At 42.9% G+C, this 18,509-nt stretch overlaps 1 protein-coding gene across 1 annotated transcript in view; it reads right to left on the bottom strand.

Moving 5' to 3' along the window:
* Window positions 1-16,834, bottom strand: part of TREH (trehalase) — a 134,564-nt gene extending 117,730 nt beyond the window's left edge. Inside the window, exon 1 of the mRNA XM_073560713.1 lies at window positions 16,734-16,834. Within this exon, the coding sequence (XP_073416814.1) occupies window positions 16,734-16,780 (47 nt within the window). The 5' untranslated portion in view covers window positions 16,781-16,834. The remainder of the gene's footprint in view (window positions 1-16,733) is intronic.
* Window positions 16,835-18,509: the final 1,675 nt, after the last annotated feature.

Raw genomic sequence — 18,509 nt, 5'->3', positions numbered from 1 at the left:
GCAATATTAAGGAAACTAGTGTATATACCCTGCAATATTATACTTTTCAAGAAAGGCATCCAGTCCCTTCTTAAATTTTAGTAGGGAATCACTCATTACAACATCATATGGCAGAGAGTTCCATAGTCTCACTGCTCTTACAGTAAAGAATCCGCATCTGTGATTATGCTTAAACCTTCTTTCCTCCAGACGTAGAGGATGCCCCCTTATCCCCTTCACAGGTCTAAGAGTAAAAAGATCATTAGAAAGGTCTTTGTACTGTCCCCGCATATATTTATACATTGTAATAAGATCACCCCTAAGCCTTCGTTATTTCAAACTAAATAACCCCAAGTGTAATAACCTGCCTTGGTATTGCAGACCCCCACTAGTTCCCTAATAACATTGGTCGCTCTTCTCTGCACCCGCTCCAGTTCAGCTATGTCTTTCTTATACACCGGAGACCAGAAGTGTACACAGTATTCTAAGTGTGGTCGCACTAGTGACTTATATAGAGGTAAAATTATGTTTTCCTTATGATCGTCTATGCCTCTTTTAATGCATCCCATTATTTTATTTGCCTTTGCAGCAGCTGCCTGACACTGGCCACTAAATGTGAGATTATCATCCACCCATACACCCAGGTCTTTTTCAGTGACAGGTTTGCCCAGTGTTTTATAATTAAGCACATCTTGTTTGTTCTACGCAAGTGTATGACCTTACATTTATCCCCATTAAAGCTCATTTGCCATTTATCAGCCCAAGCTTCTAGTTTACATAAATCCTCCTGTAACATAAAATTGTCCTTCTCTGTATTGATTACCCTTCAGAGTTTAGTGTCATCTGCAAATATTGAAATTCTACTCTCTATGCCCCCTACAAGGTCATTAATAAATACAGTGCCTTGCAAAAGTATTCGGCCCCCTGGAACTTTTCTACCTTTTCCCACATATCATGCTTCAAACATAAAGATACCAAATGTAAGCTTTTGGTGAAGAATCAACAACAAGTGGGACAAAATTGTGAAGTTGAACGAAATTTATTGGTTATTTTAAATTTTTGTGGAAATTCAAAAACTGAAAAGTGGGGCATGAAATATTATTCGGGCCCTTTAACTTAATACTTTGTTGCGCCACCTTTTGCAGCCGATTACAGCTGGAAGTCGCTTGGGGTATGTCTCTATCAGTTTTGTACATCGAGAGACTGAAATTCTTGCCCATTCTTCCTTGGCAAACAGCTCGAGCTCAGTGAGGTTTGATGGAGATCGTTTGTGAACAGCAGTTTTCAGCTCTTTCCACAGATTCTCGATTGGATTCAGGTCTGGGACTTTGACTTGGCCATTCTAACACCTGGATACGTTTATTTTTGAACCATTCCATTGTAGATTTTGCTTTATGTTTGGGATCATTGTCTTGTTGGAAGACAAATCTCCATCCCAGTCTCAGGTCTTTTGCAGACTCCAACAGGTTTTCTTCAAGAATGGTCCGGTATTTGGCTTCACCCATCTTCCCATTTATGGGCCTCTTGGCTGCATCTCTGATCAGTCTTCTCCTTGTTTGAGATGAAAGTTAAGAGGGACGGTCGGGTCTTGGTAGATTTGCAAGTGGTATGATACTCCTTCCATTTCAATATGATCGCTTGCACAGTGCTCCTTGAAGTGTTTAAAGTTTTAGAAATCATTTTGTATCCAAATCGGCTTTAAACTTCTCCACAACAGTATCACGGACCTTCCTGTTGTGTTCCTTGGTCATCATGATGCTCTCTGTGCATCAAACATGAACCCAGAGACAGAGCAGGTGCATTTATACGGAGACTTGAATACACACTGGTGGATTATATTTATCATCATTAGTCATTTAGGACAACATTAGATCATTCAGAGATCCACAATGAACTTCTGGAGTGAGTTTGCTGCACTGAAAGTAAAGGGGCCGAATAATATTGCACGCCCCACTTTTCAGTTGTGACTTTCCACAAAAATTTAAAATAACCAATACATTTTGTTCAACTTCACAACTGTGTCCCACTTGTTGTTGATTCTTCACCAAAAACTTACATTTGGTATCTTTATATTTGAAGCATGAAATGTGGGAAAAGGTAGAAAAGTTCTAGGGGGCCGAATACTTTCGCAAGGCACTGTATGTTAAAAAGAAGCAGGCCCAATACTGACTCCTGTGGTACCCCGCTGCTAACCGTGACCCAGTCCGAGTGTGCTCCATTAATAACCACCCTTTGTTTCCTATGCCTGAGCCAGCTCTTAACCCACTTACACATATTTTCCCCTATCACCATTGTTCTCATTTTATGTATCAACCTTTTGTGTGGCACCGTATCAAAAGCTTTTGAAAAGTCCATCCACATCCACCGCATTTCCTTGGTCCAGTCCGGAACTTACCTCTTCATAAAAGCTTATCAGATTAGTCTGACAGGAACGTTCCCTCGTAAACCCATGTTGATATTGGGTCATGAGGTTATTCTTCTTCAGATACTCCAGTATAGTATCTCTTAGAAAACCCTCCAGGATTTTACCCACATTAGAGGTTAAGCTCACTGGCCTATAATTTCCAGATTCAGCTGTTGTCCCCTTTTTGAATATTGGCACCACATTTGCAATACGCCAGTCCTTTGGTACAGACCCTGTTATTATGGAATCTTTAACCCCTTTCTGCCATGTGACGTACTATCCAGTCCATGTGCCCTGGGACTTAATTCCCAGGGACGGGATAGTACGTCACAGCAATCAGCGGCGCCCACGTGGTGAACGCCGCTGATCGCGGCCGGGTGTCAGCTGATTATCACAGCTGACACCCGGCACAATGTGTCAGGGTTGGACACGGACCACCCCCGAAACGTTAACCCCTTGCACACCGCGATCAAACACGATCGCGGTGTACCGGGGTTAAAGGGAAGCATCGGCAGGGAGGGGGCTCCCTCTGTGCTTCCCTGAGCCCCCCACAGCAGCGCAATGTGCAGCGCTGCTGCGGGAGGCTCCTTCCCTGCAGGTCCCCGGATCCAAGATGGTGACGAGGACCTTCAGGGGCCTGCAGGGAGCTGGCTTCCTCAGTGCCTGCAAAGCACACCGTAACCGTACTGACCCGAAGAATAAAACCGCTTTATAAATTTTACCGCACACGGAACGGTGTAAGCGCACCACCCAAAAGAAATCCATGAAACGCTGGTTTTTGTTCATTCTGCGTCCCAAAAATCGGAATAAAAAGCGATCAAAAAATGTCATGTGCCCGAACCTGATAACAATAAAAAGTCAACTCATCCCGCAAAAAATAAGACCGCAAATGACTCAGTGGGTCAAAATATATAAAAATTATAGCTCTCAATATGTGGTGATGCAAAAACTATTTTTACAATAAAAAGCGTCTTTTAGCGTGTGACAGCTGCCAAACATAAAAACCCGCTATAAATAGTAAATCAAACCCCCCGTTATCACCCCCTTAGTTAGGGAAAAATAATAAAATTAAAAAAATGTATTTATTTCCATTTTCCCATTAGGGTTAGGGTTAGGGCTAGGGTTAGGGCTAGCGTTACAGCTAGGGCTAGGGTTAGCGCTGAGATTAGGGTTGGGGGTGTGCTGGGGTTAGGGTTGGAGTTAGAATTGGGGGGTTTCCACTGTTTGGGCACATCAGGTGCTCTCCAAACGCAGCATGGCGTCAGTGTACTCGGGACAAATTGCACAATAATCTTTAGGGTCCTGTTACCCTTGGAAAAGTAAGAATTGAGGGTGAAAAGATCATTTTTGTGAAAAAAATATGATTTTTGAATTGTACGGCTGTACGTTATAAACTTCTGTGAAGCCCTTGGGGGTTGAAAGTTCTCACCACACATCTAGGTAAGTTCCTTGGGGGTCTAGTTTCCAAAATGGTGTCATTTGTGGGGGGTTTCCACTGTTTTGGTACATCAAGGGCTTTCCAAAAGCGACATGGTGTCCGATCTCAATTCCAGCCAAAAAAGTCAAATGGCGCTGCTTCCCTTCTGAGCTCTGCCATGCGCCCAAATAGTCGTTTACACCCACATATGGGGTATTAGCATACTCAAGACAAATTGCACAATAACTTTTAGGGTCCTGTTACCCTTGGGAAAATAAAAATTGGGGGTGAAAAGATAATTTTTGTGGAAAAAATATGATTTTTTAATTGTACCGCTGTACGTTATAAACTTCTGTGAAGCCCTTGTGGGTTCAAAGTTCTCACCACATATCTAGATAAGTTCCTTGGGGGATCTAGTTTCCAAAAAGGGGGTCACTTGTGGGGGGTTTCCACTGTTTAGGTACATCAGGGGCTCTCCAAACGTGACATGGCGTCCGATCTGAATTCCAGCCAATTTTGCATTGAAAAAGTCAAACGGCGCTCCTTCCCTTCTGAGCTCTGTCATGCGCCAAAACAGTGGTCCCCCCCCACATATCAGGTATCAGCATACTCAGGACAAATTGCACAATAACTTTTCCAGTCCAATTTGTCCTTTTACCCTTGGTAAAATAAAAAAAATTGAACCTGAAGTATTTTTTTTGTGAAAAAAAGTTAAATGTTCATTTTTTTTAAATATTCAAAAAATTCCTGTGAAGCACCTGAAGGGTTAATAAACTTCTTGAATGTGGTTTTGAGCACGTTAAGGGGTGCAGTTTTTAGAATGGTGTCACTTTTGGGTATTTTCTATCATATAGACCCCTCAAAGTGGCTTCAAATGTGATGTGGTCCGTAAAAATAAAATGGTGTTGCAAAAATGAGAAATCACTGGTCAACTTTTAACCCTTATAACTTCCTAACAAAAAAAATTTTGGTTCCAAAATTGTGCTTATGTAAAGTAAACATGTGGGAAATGTTACTTATTAAGTTTTTTATGTGCTGTATCTCTGTGATTTAAGGGCATAAAAATTCAAAGTTGGAAAATTGCAAAATTTTCTAAATTTTTGCCAAATTTCCATTTTTTTCATGAATAAACGCAAGTTATATGAATGAAATTTTACCACTATCATGAAGTACAATATGTCTCGAGAAAACAGTGTCAGAATCACCAGGATCCATGGAAGTGTTTCAGAGTTATTACCTCATAAAGGGACAGTGGTCAGAATTGTAAAAATTGGCCCGGTCATGAACGTGCAAACCACCCTTGGGGGTTAAGGGGTTAAAGATTAAAAATAATGATCTATCAATGACTGTCTTTAATTCCTGCAGTACTCAGGGGTGTATCCTATCCGGGCCCAGGGATTTGTCAATTTTAGTGATTTTTAGACGCCATCTTACTTCCTGCTGGGTTAAGCAGGTAATATTTAATGCCTTTTCCCCCAAGGGTGGTTTGCATGTTAATGACCGGGCCAATTTTTACAATTCTGACCACAGTCCCTTTATGAGGTAATAACTCTGGAACACTTCCATAGATCCTGGTGATTCTGACAATATTTTCTCGTGACATATTGTACTTCATGTTAGTGGTAAAATTTCTTTGATATATCTTGCGCTTATTTGTGAAAAAAAATGGAAATTTGGCAAAAATTTTAAAAATTTTACAACTTTGAATTTTCCTGCCCTTAAATCACAGAGATATGGCATACAAAATACTTAATAAGAAACATTTCCCACATGTTTACTTTACATCAGCACAATTTTGGAACCAAAATTTTTTTCGTTAGGAAGTTATAAGGGTTAAAAGTTGACCAGCGATTTCTCATTTTTACAACACCATTTTTTTTCTAGGCACCACATCACATGTGAAGTCACTTTGAGGGGTCTATATGATAGAAAATACCCAAAAGTGACACCATTCTAATAACTGCACCCCTCAAGGTGCTCAAAACCACATTCAAGAAGTTTATTAATCCTTCAGGTGCATCACAGGAATTTTTTGAATGTTTAAAAAAAAAATGAAAATTTAACTTTTTTCACAAAAAAATTACTTCAGGTCCAATTTTTTTTATTTTACCAAAAGGTAACAGGAGAAATTGGACCTCAAACGTTATTGTGCAATTTGTCCTAAGTACGCCGATACCTGATATTTGGGGGGGACCACTGTTTTGGCGCATGGCAGAGCTCGGAAGGGAAGGAGTGCCGTTTGACTTTTTCAATGCAAAATTGGCTGGAATTGAGATCGGACGCCATGTCGCATTTGGAGAGCCCCTGATGTGCCTAAACAGTGGAAGCCCCCCATAAGTGACTCCATTTTAGAAACTATACCCCCAAAAATGATCTTTTCACCCCCAATTTTTATTTTCCCAAGGGAAACAGGACCCCAAAGGTTATTATGCAATTTGTCCTGAGTAAGCCGATACCCTATATGTGGGGGTAAACCACTGTTTGGGCGCATGGCAGAGCTCAGAAGGGAATGAGCGCTATTTGACTTTTTCAACGCAGAATTGGCTGGACGCCATGTCGCAGAAGCTTCTACCTGCCCCGAAGAAAATCGAGGAGGCATCAAAGTGGCAGAGCTAGCCCTATTGGTTAGCGCGAATTCGGCCAAGGGCAAAAATGGGACCCAATCATCCTGATCAGCAGATATGAAACATCTCAAATAGGACTCCAACGTCTGGTTTGTTCTCTCAGTCTACCCATTGGTCTGAGGATGAAATGCAGAGGAGAAAGACAACTGAATTCCCAGTTTGGAAAAAAAAATCCCTCCAAAATCTGGAAACAAACTGGACCCCTCTGTCCGACACAATGTTCTCAGGGATCCCGTGCAAACGAACCATTTGTTGTAAAAACAAGGGCACCAACTCAGAAGAAGATGGCAACTTTGGGAGTGGTACAAGATGGACCATCTTAGAAAATCTATCACAGATCACCCAAATAACAATCATTCTCTGAGAGACAAGGAGATCAGAGATAAAATCCATTGAGATATGGGTCCATGGCCTCCTGGGCACCAGCAGGGGCATCAACAAACCACTAGCACGAGAACAGGGCTTAGACTGAGAACAAGCCCCACAGGACTGCACAAAATTCCTGACATCATGAGATAAGGCAGGCCACCAAAAAAGACCGACTCACCAAATCTCTGGTACCAAAGATACCTGGATGACCAGCCAACGCGGAGCAATGAATTTCAGACATTACTCTTTTCCTCCACTAGTCAGGGACATACAATTTTCCCATAGGGCAATGCTCAGGTTTATCCTCCTGAAATTCCTCCAGGGCACGTCTCAAATCAGGAGAGATGGCGGAAAGAACTACACCCTCATTTAGAATGGTCTTAGGCTCGGTCACGTCAAGAGAATCCACAAAGAAACTCCTAGAAAGGGCGTCCGCCTTAACATTCTTAGTGCCCAGAAGAAAGGAGACCACAAAATTAATCAGCACTTGGCTGATTCAAGATAAATCAAATTCTTGTGAATGGTGAGGACCACAACTTGATGTCTAGCTCCCTCCAACCAATGTCTCCACTCTTCAAATGCCCACTTCATGGCCAATAATTCCCGATTCCCCATGTCATAGTTATGTTCAGATGGAGAAAATAAGGCACAGGGAGTCATATTAGAGGTTACCAGATCTCTTTGAGATAAAACTGCTCCTGCACCAATCTCAGAAGCATCTATGTCCACCTGAAATGGGACTGAAACATCAGGTTGTCGTAGAAGCGGGGCAGAAGTGAATCTCTGCTTAAGCTCCTGAAATGCCGAGACTGCCTCTGGAGACAAATTCACCACATCAGCCACCCTTTTTGGTCAAATCCGTTGGAGGTTTAACAATACCAGAAAAATTACTTATAAATTTCCGGTATAAATTAGCAAAACCCAAAAACTTCTGACGAGCCTTCAGAGAAGTGGGCTGAACCCAATCATGAATGGCCTGTACCTTGCCCGGTTCCATTTCAATAGCAGACGGGGACAAAATGAATCCCAAAAACGAAATCCTCTGTACACCAAAAAGACATTTCGATCCCTTAACATACAGAGTATTTTCCATCAAAATCCGGAACACAGTCCGGACATGTTCCACATGAGAATCCCAATCACTGGAAAAAATCAAAATATCACCCAGATAAATGATCAAAAACTTACACACAAGGTCCTGGAAAATATCGTTCATAAAAGAATGGAAGACGGAAGGGGCATTAGTGAGCCCAAAAGGCATCACCAGGTACTCAAAATGTCCCTCCAGAGCATTAAACGCCGTCTTCCATTCATCCCCGTGTTTGATGCGAATAAGATTATACGCCCCCAACAAGCACTTTTAACTCTGGAAAATAAATCAGAAATTAGGGGTAACAGGTACTGATATTTAACAGTGATTTTGTTAAGGGAACGATAGTTAATACATGGCCTTAATGAGCCATCTTTTTTGGCCACAAAGAGAAAACCAGCACCCAAAGGCGAAGAGGATGGTCTGATGTAACCCTTCTCCAATGATTCCTTGATATAAGATCACAAGCATCATGTTCGGCTACCGATAAGTTGAAAAGCCGACCCTTGGGAAATTTACAACCGGGCATTAACTCAATTGCACAGTCATAACTCCTATGAGGAGGCAAAGACGTGGACTTACTCTCACTAAACACATCAGAATAATCAGCCATATAGTCAGGAACGTCTTGAGACTGGGGAGAGGTGGAGAAAACAGGAGTGTCACTAAGAACACATTGACAACCCCAACTCACCACAGACAGAGATTTCCAGTCTAAAACAGGATTATGGGTTTGCAACCAAGGAAAACCCAGTACAATAGTATCATGTAAATTGTGCAACACCAAAAATTTACAATTCTCTTGATGTTCCGGGGTGACCCGCATTACCACCTGGGTCCAACACTAGGGTTTATTCTCTGCCAAAGGGGTAGCATCAATCCCCCTCAAGGGAATAGCGGTTCTCAGGGTCACCATGGGGAAACCACAGCACTTGGCAAAGTCAAGATCCATGAGATTCAAAGCTGCTCCTGAATCAACAAAGGCCTTAGCAGAAGGAGCAGATCAAGGTAACTGCCAACAGGTACTTAGGCTGTACACTGCCCACCGCAAATGCGTGAGCAAAACGTTTTTCTCGTTTAGGGCAGACAGAAATAACATGAGAGGTGTTCCCACAAAAGAAACATAACTTATTACGCCTTTTGAACTCTTGACGTTGCGCCCTAGACAAAACCCTATGGCAATGCATGGGTTCAGAAGTTTGTTCAAAAGGCAGCCCCGCCTCTCATATACTTTTCGCGTACCTAAACGTCGATCAATTTGAATGACTAATGACATGGAGTCATTAAAACCAGAGGGGAAAGGAAATCCCACCATAACATCTTTTACGGTTTCTGCCAGACCTTTCCGAAAGAGAGCTGCTAGGGCATCATCATTCCATTTAGTAAGGATCGCCCACTTTCGGAACTTCTGGCAGTATGACTCCGCAGCATCCTGACCCTGGTTCAATGCCAATAAGGTTTTCTCAGCTTGATCAATAGCATTAGGTTCATCATACAACAACCCCAGGGCCTGAAAAAACGCATCCACATTAGCCAGCATAGGATCTCCAGGTGTCAGAGGAAAAGCGCAATCCTGGGGATTGCCGTGCAGCAGGGAGATGACAATTTTAACCTGCTGCACCGAGCTCCCCAATGAATTAGGCTTCAAAGCAAGAAATAGTTTACAGATATTCTTGAAATTCAAAACTTTTAACCGATCCCCGAAAAAACATCAGGAGTAGAGATCTTTGGTTCTACAGCAGATAATTGTGCGAGATAGGCAGAAATTCCCCACACTTCAGCAGCGAGCTGCTCAATACGATCAGACAATTGCTTAGTCTCCATTAAAGAAAAAATCCTCCTACGGCCCCAGAGAAAAGAGCAAAAAATATATTTAAAAAATCTGACACTTTTTTTTTTACAATTCTTTCCTTCTTTTGAGTACCCTAGAGTCTGCGGTTTGGCTGGTGATTCTGTTATGAATGGGTCACCGAGGAGTTTTGCAGGAACATGCTAAGCCACCAGAAGACCAGAGAGGTTGGTAACTAAGCGGATTGCAGACCCCTGATCCTATCAACACAACTAGCAGTAGCCGTGGAGCGTTCCTACGATGCCCTAGATGCTTCATCACAGCCGGAGAACTAACTAAGCCTAAAGACTGAAAGGTGAAATCTAAACTGCCCCGGAGCAGATCCCCAAAGGAATAGACAGCCCCCAAACATATATTGTCCGTGAGACAAGATGAGACACAAACACAGGCAGAGAACAGACTGAGCAAACGGTGGGGCCAAAACTGTCTAGACAGGACAGGACAGAAAAGATACTGTCTGCAATCACGCACAAAACCTTAAAAAAGTCAAACACTTCTGATATACAAAATCCTGAGGTCACACAACCTCACCCCCGCTAGATCAGCACTCTGGTATAAACTGGCAGCAAAGCAAAAAGATACTAACATAACAGGGAACTGAACAAGCTGCAACATATGAAGCAGGGCCCAGCACTGCCCCCAGCAGGGAGCACGCTGAAACCTAGCAGCAAAACAGAAAGCAAAAAAAAGACACAACCAGATTAGATGCAAAGGAATCGCAAAAGAATCACTTAGCTGAACCATGCAGATCAGGCAGGGGACAAAAGAACACCAAATGCACAAGGAGGAAATCACCAGCAACCACCAAGAGCAGCCATGTCAATTATATGCTCCCAGACAGTAATCCCAGGTTCCCATTTATTGTCGTCAGGTGGTGAGCCTCCATCAACCTGGTCAGCTCCACTACTCTCAGTAACCACCAGAGGGAGCAGAGGGAGCTTCGGTTCAGAACTCCGAGCAAGGGAATTCACAACATAAACTTCTGTTTGCGCGCATGGCAGAGCTCGGAAGGGAAGGAGCGCCGTTTGACTTTTTCAATGCAAAATTGTCTGGAATTGAGATCGGACGCCATGTCGCATTTGGAGAGCCCCTGATGTGCCTGAACAGTGGAAACCCCCCCACAAGTGACCCCATTTTGGAAACTAGACCCCCCAAGGAATTTATCTAGATGTGTGGTGAGCACTTTGACCTCCAAGTGCTTCACAGAAGTTTATAACTCCCGGGTGTGAAAATAAAAAAATCATATTTTTTCCACAAGCATGATCTTTTAGTCCCCAATTTTTTTATTTCACCAAGGGTAACAGGAGGAATTGGACCCCAAAAGTTTTTGTCCAATTTGTTCTGAGTACGCTCATACCCTACTTGTGGGAGAAAACTACTGTATGGGCACACGTCGGGGCTCGGAAGGGAAGTAGTGACGTTTTGGAATGCAGACTTTGATGGAATTGTCTGTGGGTGTCATGTCATGTTTGGAGAGCCCCTGATGTGCCTAAACAGTGAGAACCCCCCACAAGTGAACCCATTTTGGAAACTAGACCCCCCCCAAGGAACTTATATAGATGTGTGGTGAGCACTTTAAACCCCCAAAGTGCTTCACAAAAGTTTATAATGCCCGGGTGTGAAAATAAAAAAATCATATTTTTTCCACAAACATGATCTTTTAGTCCTCAATATTTTATTTTCCCAAGGGTAACAGGAGAAATTGCATCCCAAAAGTTGTGCTGATAACCCATATGTGGGGGTAAACCACTGTTTGGGCGCATGGTAGAGCTCGGAAGGGAAGGAGCGCCGTTTGACTTTTTCAACGCAGAATTGGCTGGAATTGAGTTCAGACACCATGTCACATTTGGAGAGCCCCTGATGTGCCTGAACAGTGGAAACCTCCAATTCTAACTCCAACCCTAACCACAGCACAACCCTAACCCTAGTCTTAAAGGGAATCTGTCACCCATTTTTTCGAATATGAGCTGCCGGCAACGACATCAGGGGCTTATCTACAGCATTGTGTAATGCTGTAGATAAGCCCCTGATGTAACCTGAAAGATAAGAAAAAAGTTAGATTTTACTCACCCCGGTGTCCGGTCCGATCCGATGGGTGTCGCCATCCGGTCCAGCGCCTCCCATCTTCATACGATGCCGTCCTCTTCTTTCCTTCCTGTTATAGCTCCTGCGCAGGCGCACTGCTCTGCCCTGTTGAGGGCAGAGCAGAGTCCTGCAGTGTGCAGGCGCCAGGAGAGATCCGGCACCTGCACACTGCAGTATTCTGCTCTGCCCTCAACAGGGCAGAGCAGTGCATCTGTGCTGGAGCCATGACAGGAAGGAAAGAAGAGGACGGCATCATATGAAGATGGGAGGCGCCGGACCGCAACACCCATCAGGCCAAGACCGGACCGCCCCCCCCTGTGAGTATAATCTAACTCCTTTTTCTTATCTTTCAGGCTACATCAGGGGCTTATCTACAGCATTACAGAATGCTGTAGATAAACCCCTGATGTCAGTACCGGCAGCTCATATTCGAGGGGTGATAGATTCCCTTTAATCCTATCCCTAGCCCTAGCCCTAATGAGAAAATGGAAATAAATACATTTTTTAAATTTTATTATTGTTCCCTAACTAGGGGGGTGATAAAAGGGGGTTTGATTTACTATTTATAGCGGGTTTTTGTGCTTGGCAGCTGTCACACGCGAAAAGAGCTATAATTTTTCCATATTTTGGACCACAGAGTCATGTGAAGCCTTATTTTTTGCGGGACGAGTTGACATTTTTATTGGTAGCATTTTCGGGCAACTGACATTTTTTGATCGCTTTTTATTCCGATTTTTGGGACGCAGAATGAGCAAAAACCAGCAATTCATGAATTTCTTTGGGAGGGACGTTTAACTGTTCCGCGTGTGGTAAAATTGCTAAAGCGGTTTTATTCTTTGGGTCAGTACGATGACAGCGATACCTCTTTTTTATTTTTTTATTTATGTTTTGGTGCTTTCATACAATAAAAACAATTTTCTATAAAAAATAATTATTTTTGCATTGCTTTATTCTGCGAGCTATAACTTTTTAATTTTTTCGCATATGACGCCGTATGGCAGCTCGTTTTTTACGGGACAAGATGACGTTTTCAGTGGCACCATGTTTATTTATATCCGTCTTTTTGATCGCGAGTTATTGCACTTTTTATTCGGTGGTATGGTGATAAAGCATTGTTTTTTGCCTTTTTTTAAGGGGTTCACTAAAGAGGTTAACTAGTGGGACAGTTTTATGGGGCGAGTGGTTACGGACGCGGCGATACTAAATATGTGTACTTTATTTTTGCTTTTTTTATTTACAAAAAAGAATTTATTAGGGAAATTTTTTTCTTTATTTAGGATTTTCTAAAAAAATTATTTTCACACATTTTTTTTTTTACTTTATTATATTGACCCAGTGTGGGACATTACTATATAGTGTCAGATCGCTGATCTGACACTTTGCAAAGCACTGTGTCAGATCAGCGATCTGACAGGCAGTGCAGGTGGCTTCTCAGCGCCTGCTCTCAGCAGGTACTGAGAAAGTCACGTCCCTGCAGGATCAAGAAGGCTCCCGCGGCCATCTTGGGTGTGGTGGCCGGCAGGGAGGAGGCCCTCCGTACAAAGCGAGCACATCGCGTTGTTCCGAGGGTCTCAGGGAAGCACTCAGGGAGACCCCTCCCTGCGTGACTCTTCCCTATGCCCCTGAAACACTGCAATCATGTTTGATCGCAGTGTGGCGGGGGTTAATGTGCCCGTCACCACTCCTGGCACATAGTACCGGGTGTCAGCTGTGATAATCAGCTGACACCTGGCCGTGATCAGCTGCCTTCCCCCAGTGAGCGCAGCTGATCACGTATGATGTACTATACTGTCCATGGGCATTAAGGCCCAGGGCACATTGACGGTATATTACGTCATATGTCAGAAAGGGCTTAATGGAGAATTTTTGTTATCACTGATCCTGTTGTCCGTCATGGGATTTTCTTGTGAAAATACAGCAGAAAAAAAGTCATTTAGCATATTGGCTTTTTCCTCATCCTGATCCACCATTTCACCCATACTATTTTTAAGGGGGCCAACACTATCATTTTTTAGTATATATATATATATATATACACACACATACAGCTCTGGCAAAAATTAACTGCACAGTTTTGTAAAAATGAGTTTCTCTACATGTCTGACAGCCATTCCATTCCAGTGTCAGGTAAATTCCAACCAGAGTACACCTCATTCTACTCAATGTGCTTCTGATTAGGTGATCATCTGAACCAAATCTTATTTAATGAAGGAAAGAATAAAAAAAAAACCTGCTGTGGTGTTCACAATCCTCTTGCAATAGGACAAGCTGAATGGCAAAACAAGTGCTAGTAATATCCCAAAAGTAATAGGAATGAAAAAATAACTTTTAACCATGCCAAAGGTGTTGAAAAGAAAAGTCTTGAGTGAGTAAAAGGGTGTCATGATCCATTTTTAGATTTGTGGCAGTTCTGGCTCCACTAAGTTAAAACTTTTTTCCTTTCAGGCCATCGGGGGTTAATGTCAGTTTTTCCCCACTGGTAACCTGGTGTTACTGCAGTGCTGCTGGGTCAGCTGATGTTGCTGGTGACCACTCCCTACATCCTTTAAAAGGTCAACTGATGCATCAGCTGACTGTTGGTTATACAGGTCCTTTCTGGAGACCAGCCTAACAGAAGCAGCTCTCTGGTGCCTGCCAAATTTGGCGGTAAGAGTCATGTTGCTGATGATATCTGCGGTATGGAGCTTTGCAGCAGTGCATATAAGCTAAGTGTGGTGTTTTTTCTCCTAGTCCCTTTTGGTGTTTGTCAATTTCCCCTGTTTGTACTATCTGCAGTGGCAAAGTCAAGTGCTCCTTGCCGGCCAGTGCAATAGCCAGGGCAGAGACACATAACACTAGGGATTAGGTTCCTGACAGTGGCAGGGGGAAGGACCTGCATAGGGTGTTAGGGGAGTGCAGGGACACGCTGAGGCTGAGCTCAGGTGGTGACCATCCCTCATTCCCTATCGCTAGGGCCTTCCTTTCACTTTTTCCATCCCGTTGTGTGTGGGTTGCGCCGTCCATTGGCCGACCAGAGAGATACAGTGAGCATCATGTTGCCTACATCCTTAAAATTTCTAAGATGGCAGTACATTACAACCAGGTCAAGCAGCAAACATTGGGAACAACAAAGCTACAGACCGGCAGAGGGTGAAAACGACACTCCACTGACCGGGATGACCGTCATCTTATTTGAATGTTACTAAGCAACCGCAGGATGACATCAAGTGACCTACAAAAGGAATGGCAAATGGCAGCTGGGGTGAAGTACATGGCAAAAACAGTTCGTAACAGGCTCCTAGAGGCAGGGCTCAAGTCATGTAAAGCTAGAAAAAAAGCCTTTCATCAATGAGAAGCAATGGAGAGTCAGGCTGAAGTTTGCCAAAGACCATAAGCATTGAACCATAGAGGCCTGTAGTAAGGTAATCTTCTCTGAGGAGTCTAATTTTCAGCTTTGCCCAACACCTGGTCGTCTAATGGTTAGACGGAGATCTGGAGAGGCGTACAAGCCACAGTGTCTTCCACCCACTGTGAAATTTGGTGGAGGATCGGTAATGATCAGGGGATGCTTCAGCAAGGCTGGAATTGGGCAGGTTAATCTTTGCGAAGGACGTTTGAATCAAGCCGCATACAAGGGTATCCTGGAAAAACAGTTGATTCCGTCTACTCAGGCAATGTTCCCCAACTCTGAGGACTAGTTTTTCTAGCAGGACAATGCTTCATGCCGCACAGCTAGGTCAATCAATGTGTGGATGAAGGACCACCACATCAAATCCCTGTCATGGCCAGCCCAATCACCAGACCTGAACCTCATTGAAAACCTCTGAAATGTAATCAAGAGGAAGATGAATAGTCACAAGCCATCAAACAAAGAACTGTACCAGGAGTGGCATAAGTTCACCCAAAAGCAGTGTGAAAGACTGGTGGCAAGCATGCCAAGACGCATGAAAGCTGTGATTAAAAATCATGGTTATTCCACAAAATATTGATTTCTGAACTCTTTCTGAGTTAAAACTTTAGTATTGTTATTTCTAAATGATTATGAACTTGTTTTCTTAGCATTATTTGAGGTCTGCAAGCACTGCATTTTTTTTGTTATTTTGCCCATTTCTCATTTTCTGCAAAGAAATACAAAATTTAGTGCTTGGAAATTTGAAGACATGTTGTCAGTAGTTTATAGAATAAAAAAGCAATTTACATTTTACTCAAAAATATACCTATAAAGAGAAAAATCAGACAAACTGAAAATTTTGCAGTGGTCTCTTAATTTTTGCCAGAGCTGTATGTACACACTCACACTACTCACATCTCCTCCTCGTTCTGCGGCTGGTATGAGCACCCACACATCTCAGCACAGCAGTTGCCATGTAGTGACATCATTGCACCCCCTGTTCGTGTCTCCATAAGTTACATCAGAAGCACAGGGGAAATGATGGGAGAGAGAGTGACGCTCCCTCTCATATAATTGTTTTCAATTGATACATAGCATCTCCCTGCTCCGGCTGCAGAGGTTTTGTACTCCGATACATTTAACAGTAATGTAGCTCCAGTGGGCCCCTCAGAGCGCGGAGCCCGGGGACCGACCCCTCAGCCCCCCACTAGCAATGCTACTGGCTAGACCTCAAAATAGCAGTGCATGCAGGACAACCCAGGAATCTCACAGAACTGGAAGAATTTTCCAAGGAAGAACAGATGAAAAATCCTCAAACACGAGTAGAAAGACTCCCTAGCTGGCTACAAAAAGCGTTTACAAGCTGCGATACTCTCACATGTTCAGTATTGAAAGTGAAACCTTCTATACCTATCCATAAGTGAATAACTTCTTCTAGTACAATAAACCTCATATAGCAGGGCAATGTCCAGAACTCTGGTCACTGACTGCACAGAAGTCATACATTACAGAAGGAATGGATGGATATCGCTTGGGTAATACTTACATGGTTGAGCTCACAACAGGAAGGAGGGAGAAGAAGTAAGCAAACATTCCTAACCAGCTAGCAAGTCAGCCATGTCAATGCACAGGAGGGGCTGCAACTGCAGATCTGTCATGTGATTGCTGATACATCTAGGAAGAGACAAACCCTGGCCTGGAATATTCTCTGCAGTAGGGTGTAAGGTTTCAGTACAAAAATGATAGAATATATAGTTTGGAGGGTGTGAATCCAGTAAGATGCCCTTTATTTAACACCTTCCTCCACCAAACCTGTTTTCACCTTCCTGACCAGGCTAATATTTACAATTCTGACCACTGTCACTTTATGAGGTTATAACTCTGGAACGCTTCAATGTATCCCACTGATTCTGAGAATGTTTTTTCGTGACATATAGTACTTCATGATAGTGGTAAAAATTTGTCGATATAAGTTATGTTTATTTGTGGGGAAAAAATGGAAATTTGGCAAAAATTTAGCAATTTTCAAACCTTTAATTTTTATGCCCTTAAACCAGAGAGTTACAGTTGTGGCCAAAAGTATTGACACCCCTACAATTCTGTCAGATAATACTCAGTTTCTTCCTGAAAATCATTGCAAGCACAAATTCTTTGGTATTATTATCTTCATTTAATTTGTCTTAAATGAAAAAACACAAAAAGAATTGTCCTAAAGCCAAATTGGATATAATTCCACACCAAACATAAAAAAGAGGGTGGACAAAAATATTGGCACTGTTCGAAAAATCATGTGATGCTTCTCTAATTTGTGTAATTAACAGCACCTGTAACTTACCTGTTGCACCTAACAGGTGTTGGCAATAACTAAATCACACTTGCAGCCAGTTGACATGGATTAAAGTTGACTCAACCTCTGTCCTGTGTCCTTGTGTGTACCACATTGAGCATGGAGAAAAGAAAGAAGACCAAAGAACTGTCTGAGGACTTGCTCAAATTGTGAGCAAGCATGAGCAATCTCAAGGCTACAAGTCCATCTCCAAAGACCTGAATGTTCCTGTGTCTACCGTGCGCATTGTCATCAAGACGTTTAAAGCCCATGGCACTGTGGTTAACCTCCCTAGATGTGGACGGAAAAGAAAAATTGACAAGAGATTTCAACGCAAGATTGTGCGGATGTTGGATAAAGAACCTCGACTAACATCTAAACAAGTTCAAGCTGCCCTGCAGTCCAAGGGTACAACAGTGTCAACCCGTACTATCCGTCGGTGTCTGAATGAAAAGGGACTGTATGATAGGAGACCCAGTAAGACCCCACTTCTTACCCCGAAACATAAAAAAGCCAGGCTGGAGTTTGCCAAAACTTACCTGAAAAAGCCTAAAACGTTTTGGAAGAATGTTCTCTGGTCAGATGAGACAAAAGTAGAGCTTTTTGGGCAAAGGCATCAACATAGAGTTTACAGGAGAAAAAAAGAGGCATTCAAAGAAAAGAACACGGTCCCTACAGTCAAGCATGGCGGAGGTTCCCTGATGTTTTGGGGTTGCTTTGCTGCCTCTGGCACTGGACTGCTTGACCGTGTGCATGGCATTATGAAGTCTGAAGACTACCAACAAACTTTGCAGCATAATGTAGGGCCCAGTATGAGAAAGCAGGGTCTCTCAGCAGGACAATGACCCAAAACACACTTCAAAAAGCACTAGAAAATGGTTTGAGAGAAAGCATTGGAGACTTCTAAGGTGGCCAGCAATGAGTCCAGATGTGAATCCCATAGAACAACTGTGGAGAGATCTAAAAATGGCAGTTTGGAGAAGGCACCCTTCAAAT

This window comes from Dendrobates tinctorius, unplaced genomic scaffold, assembly GCF_039654945.1.
Source record: "Dendrobates tinctorius isolate UK_male_01 unplaced genomic scaffold, ASM3965494v1 ptg000303l, whole genome shotgun sequence".
NCBI classification, from domain to species: domain Eukaryota; kingdom Metazoa; phylum Chordata; class Amphibia; order Anura; family Dendrobatidae; genus Dendrobates; species Dendrobates tinctorius.
The sequence above is the reverse complement of the archived record's forward strand: the minus strand, read 5'-3'. Positions and strand labels throughout refer to the sequence as shown.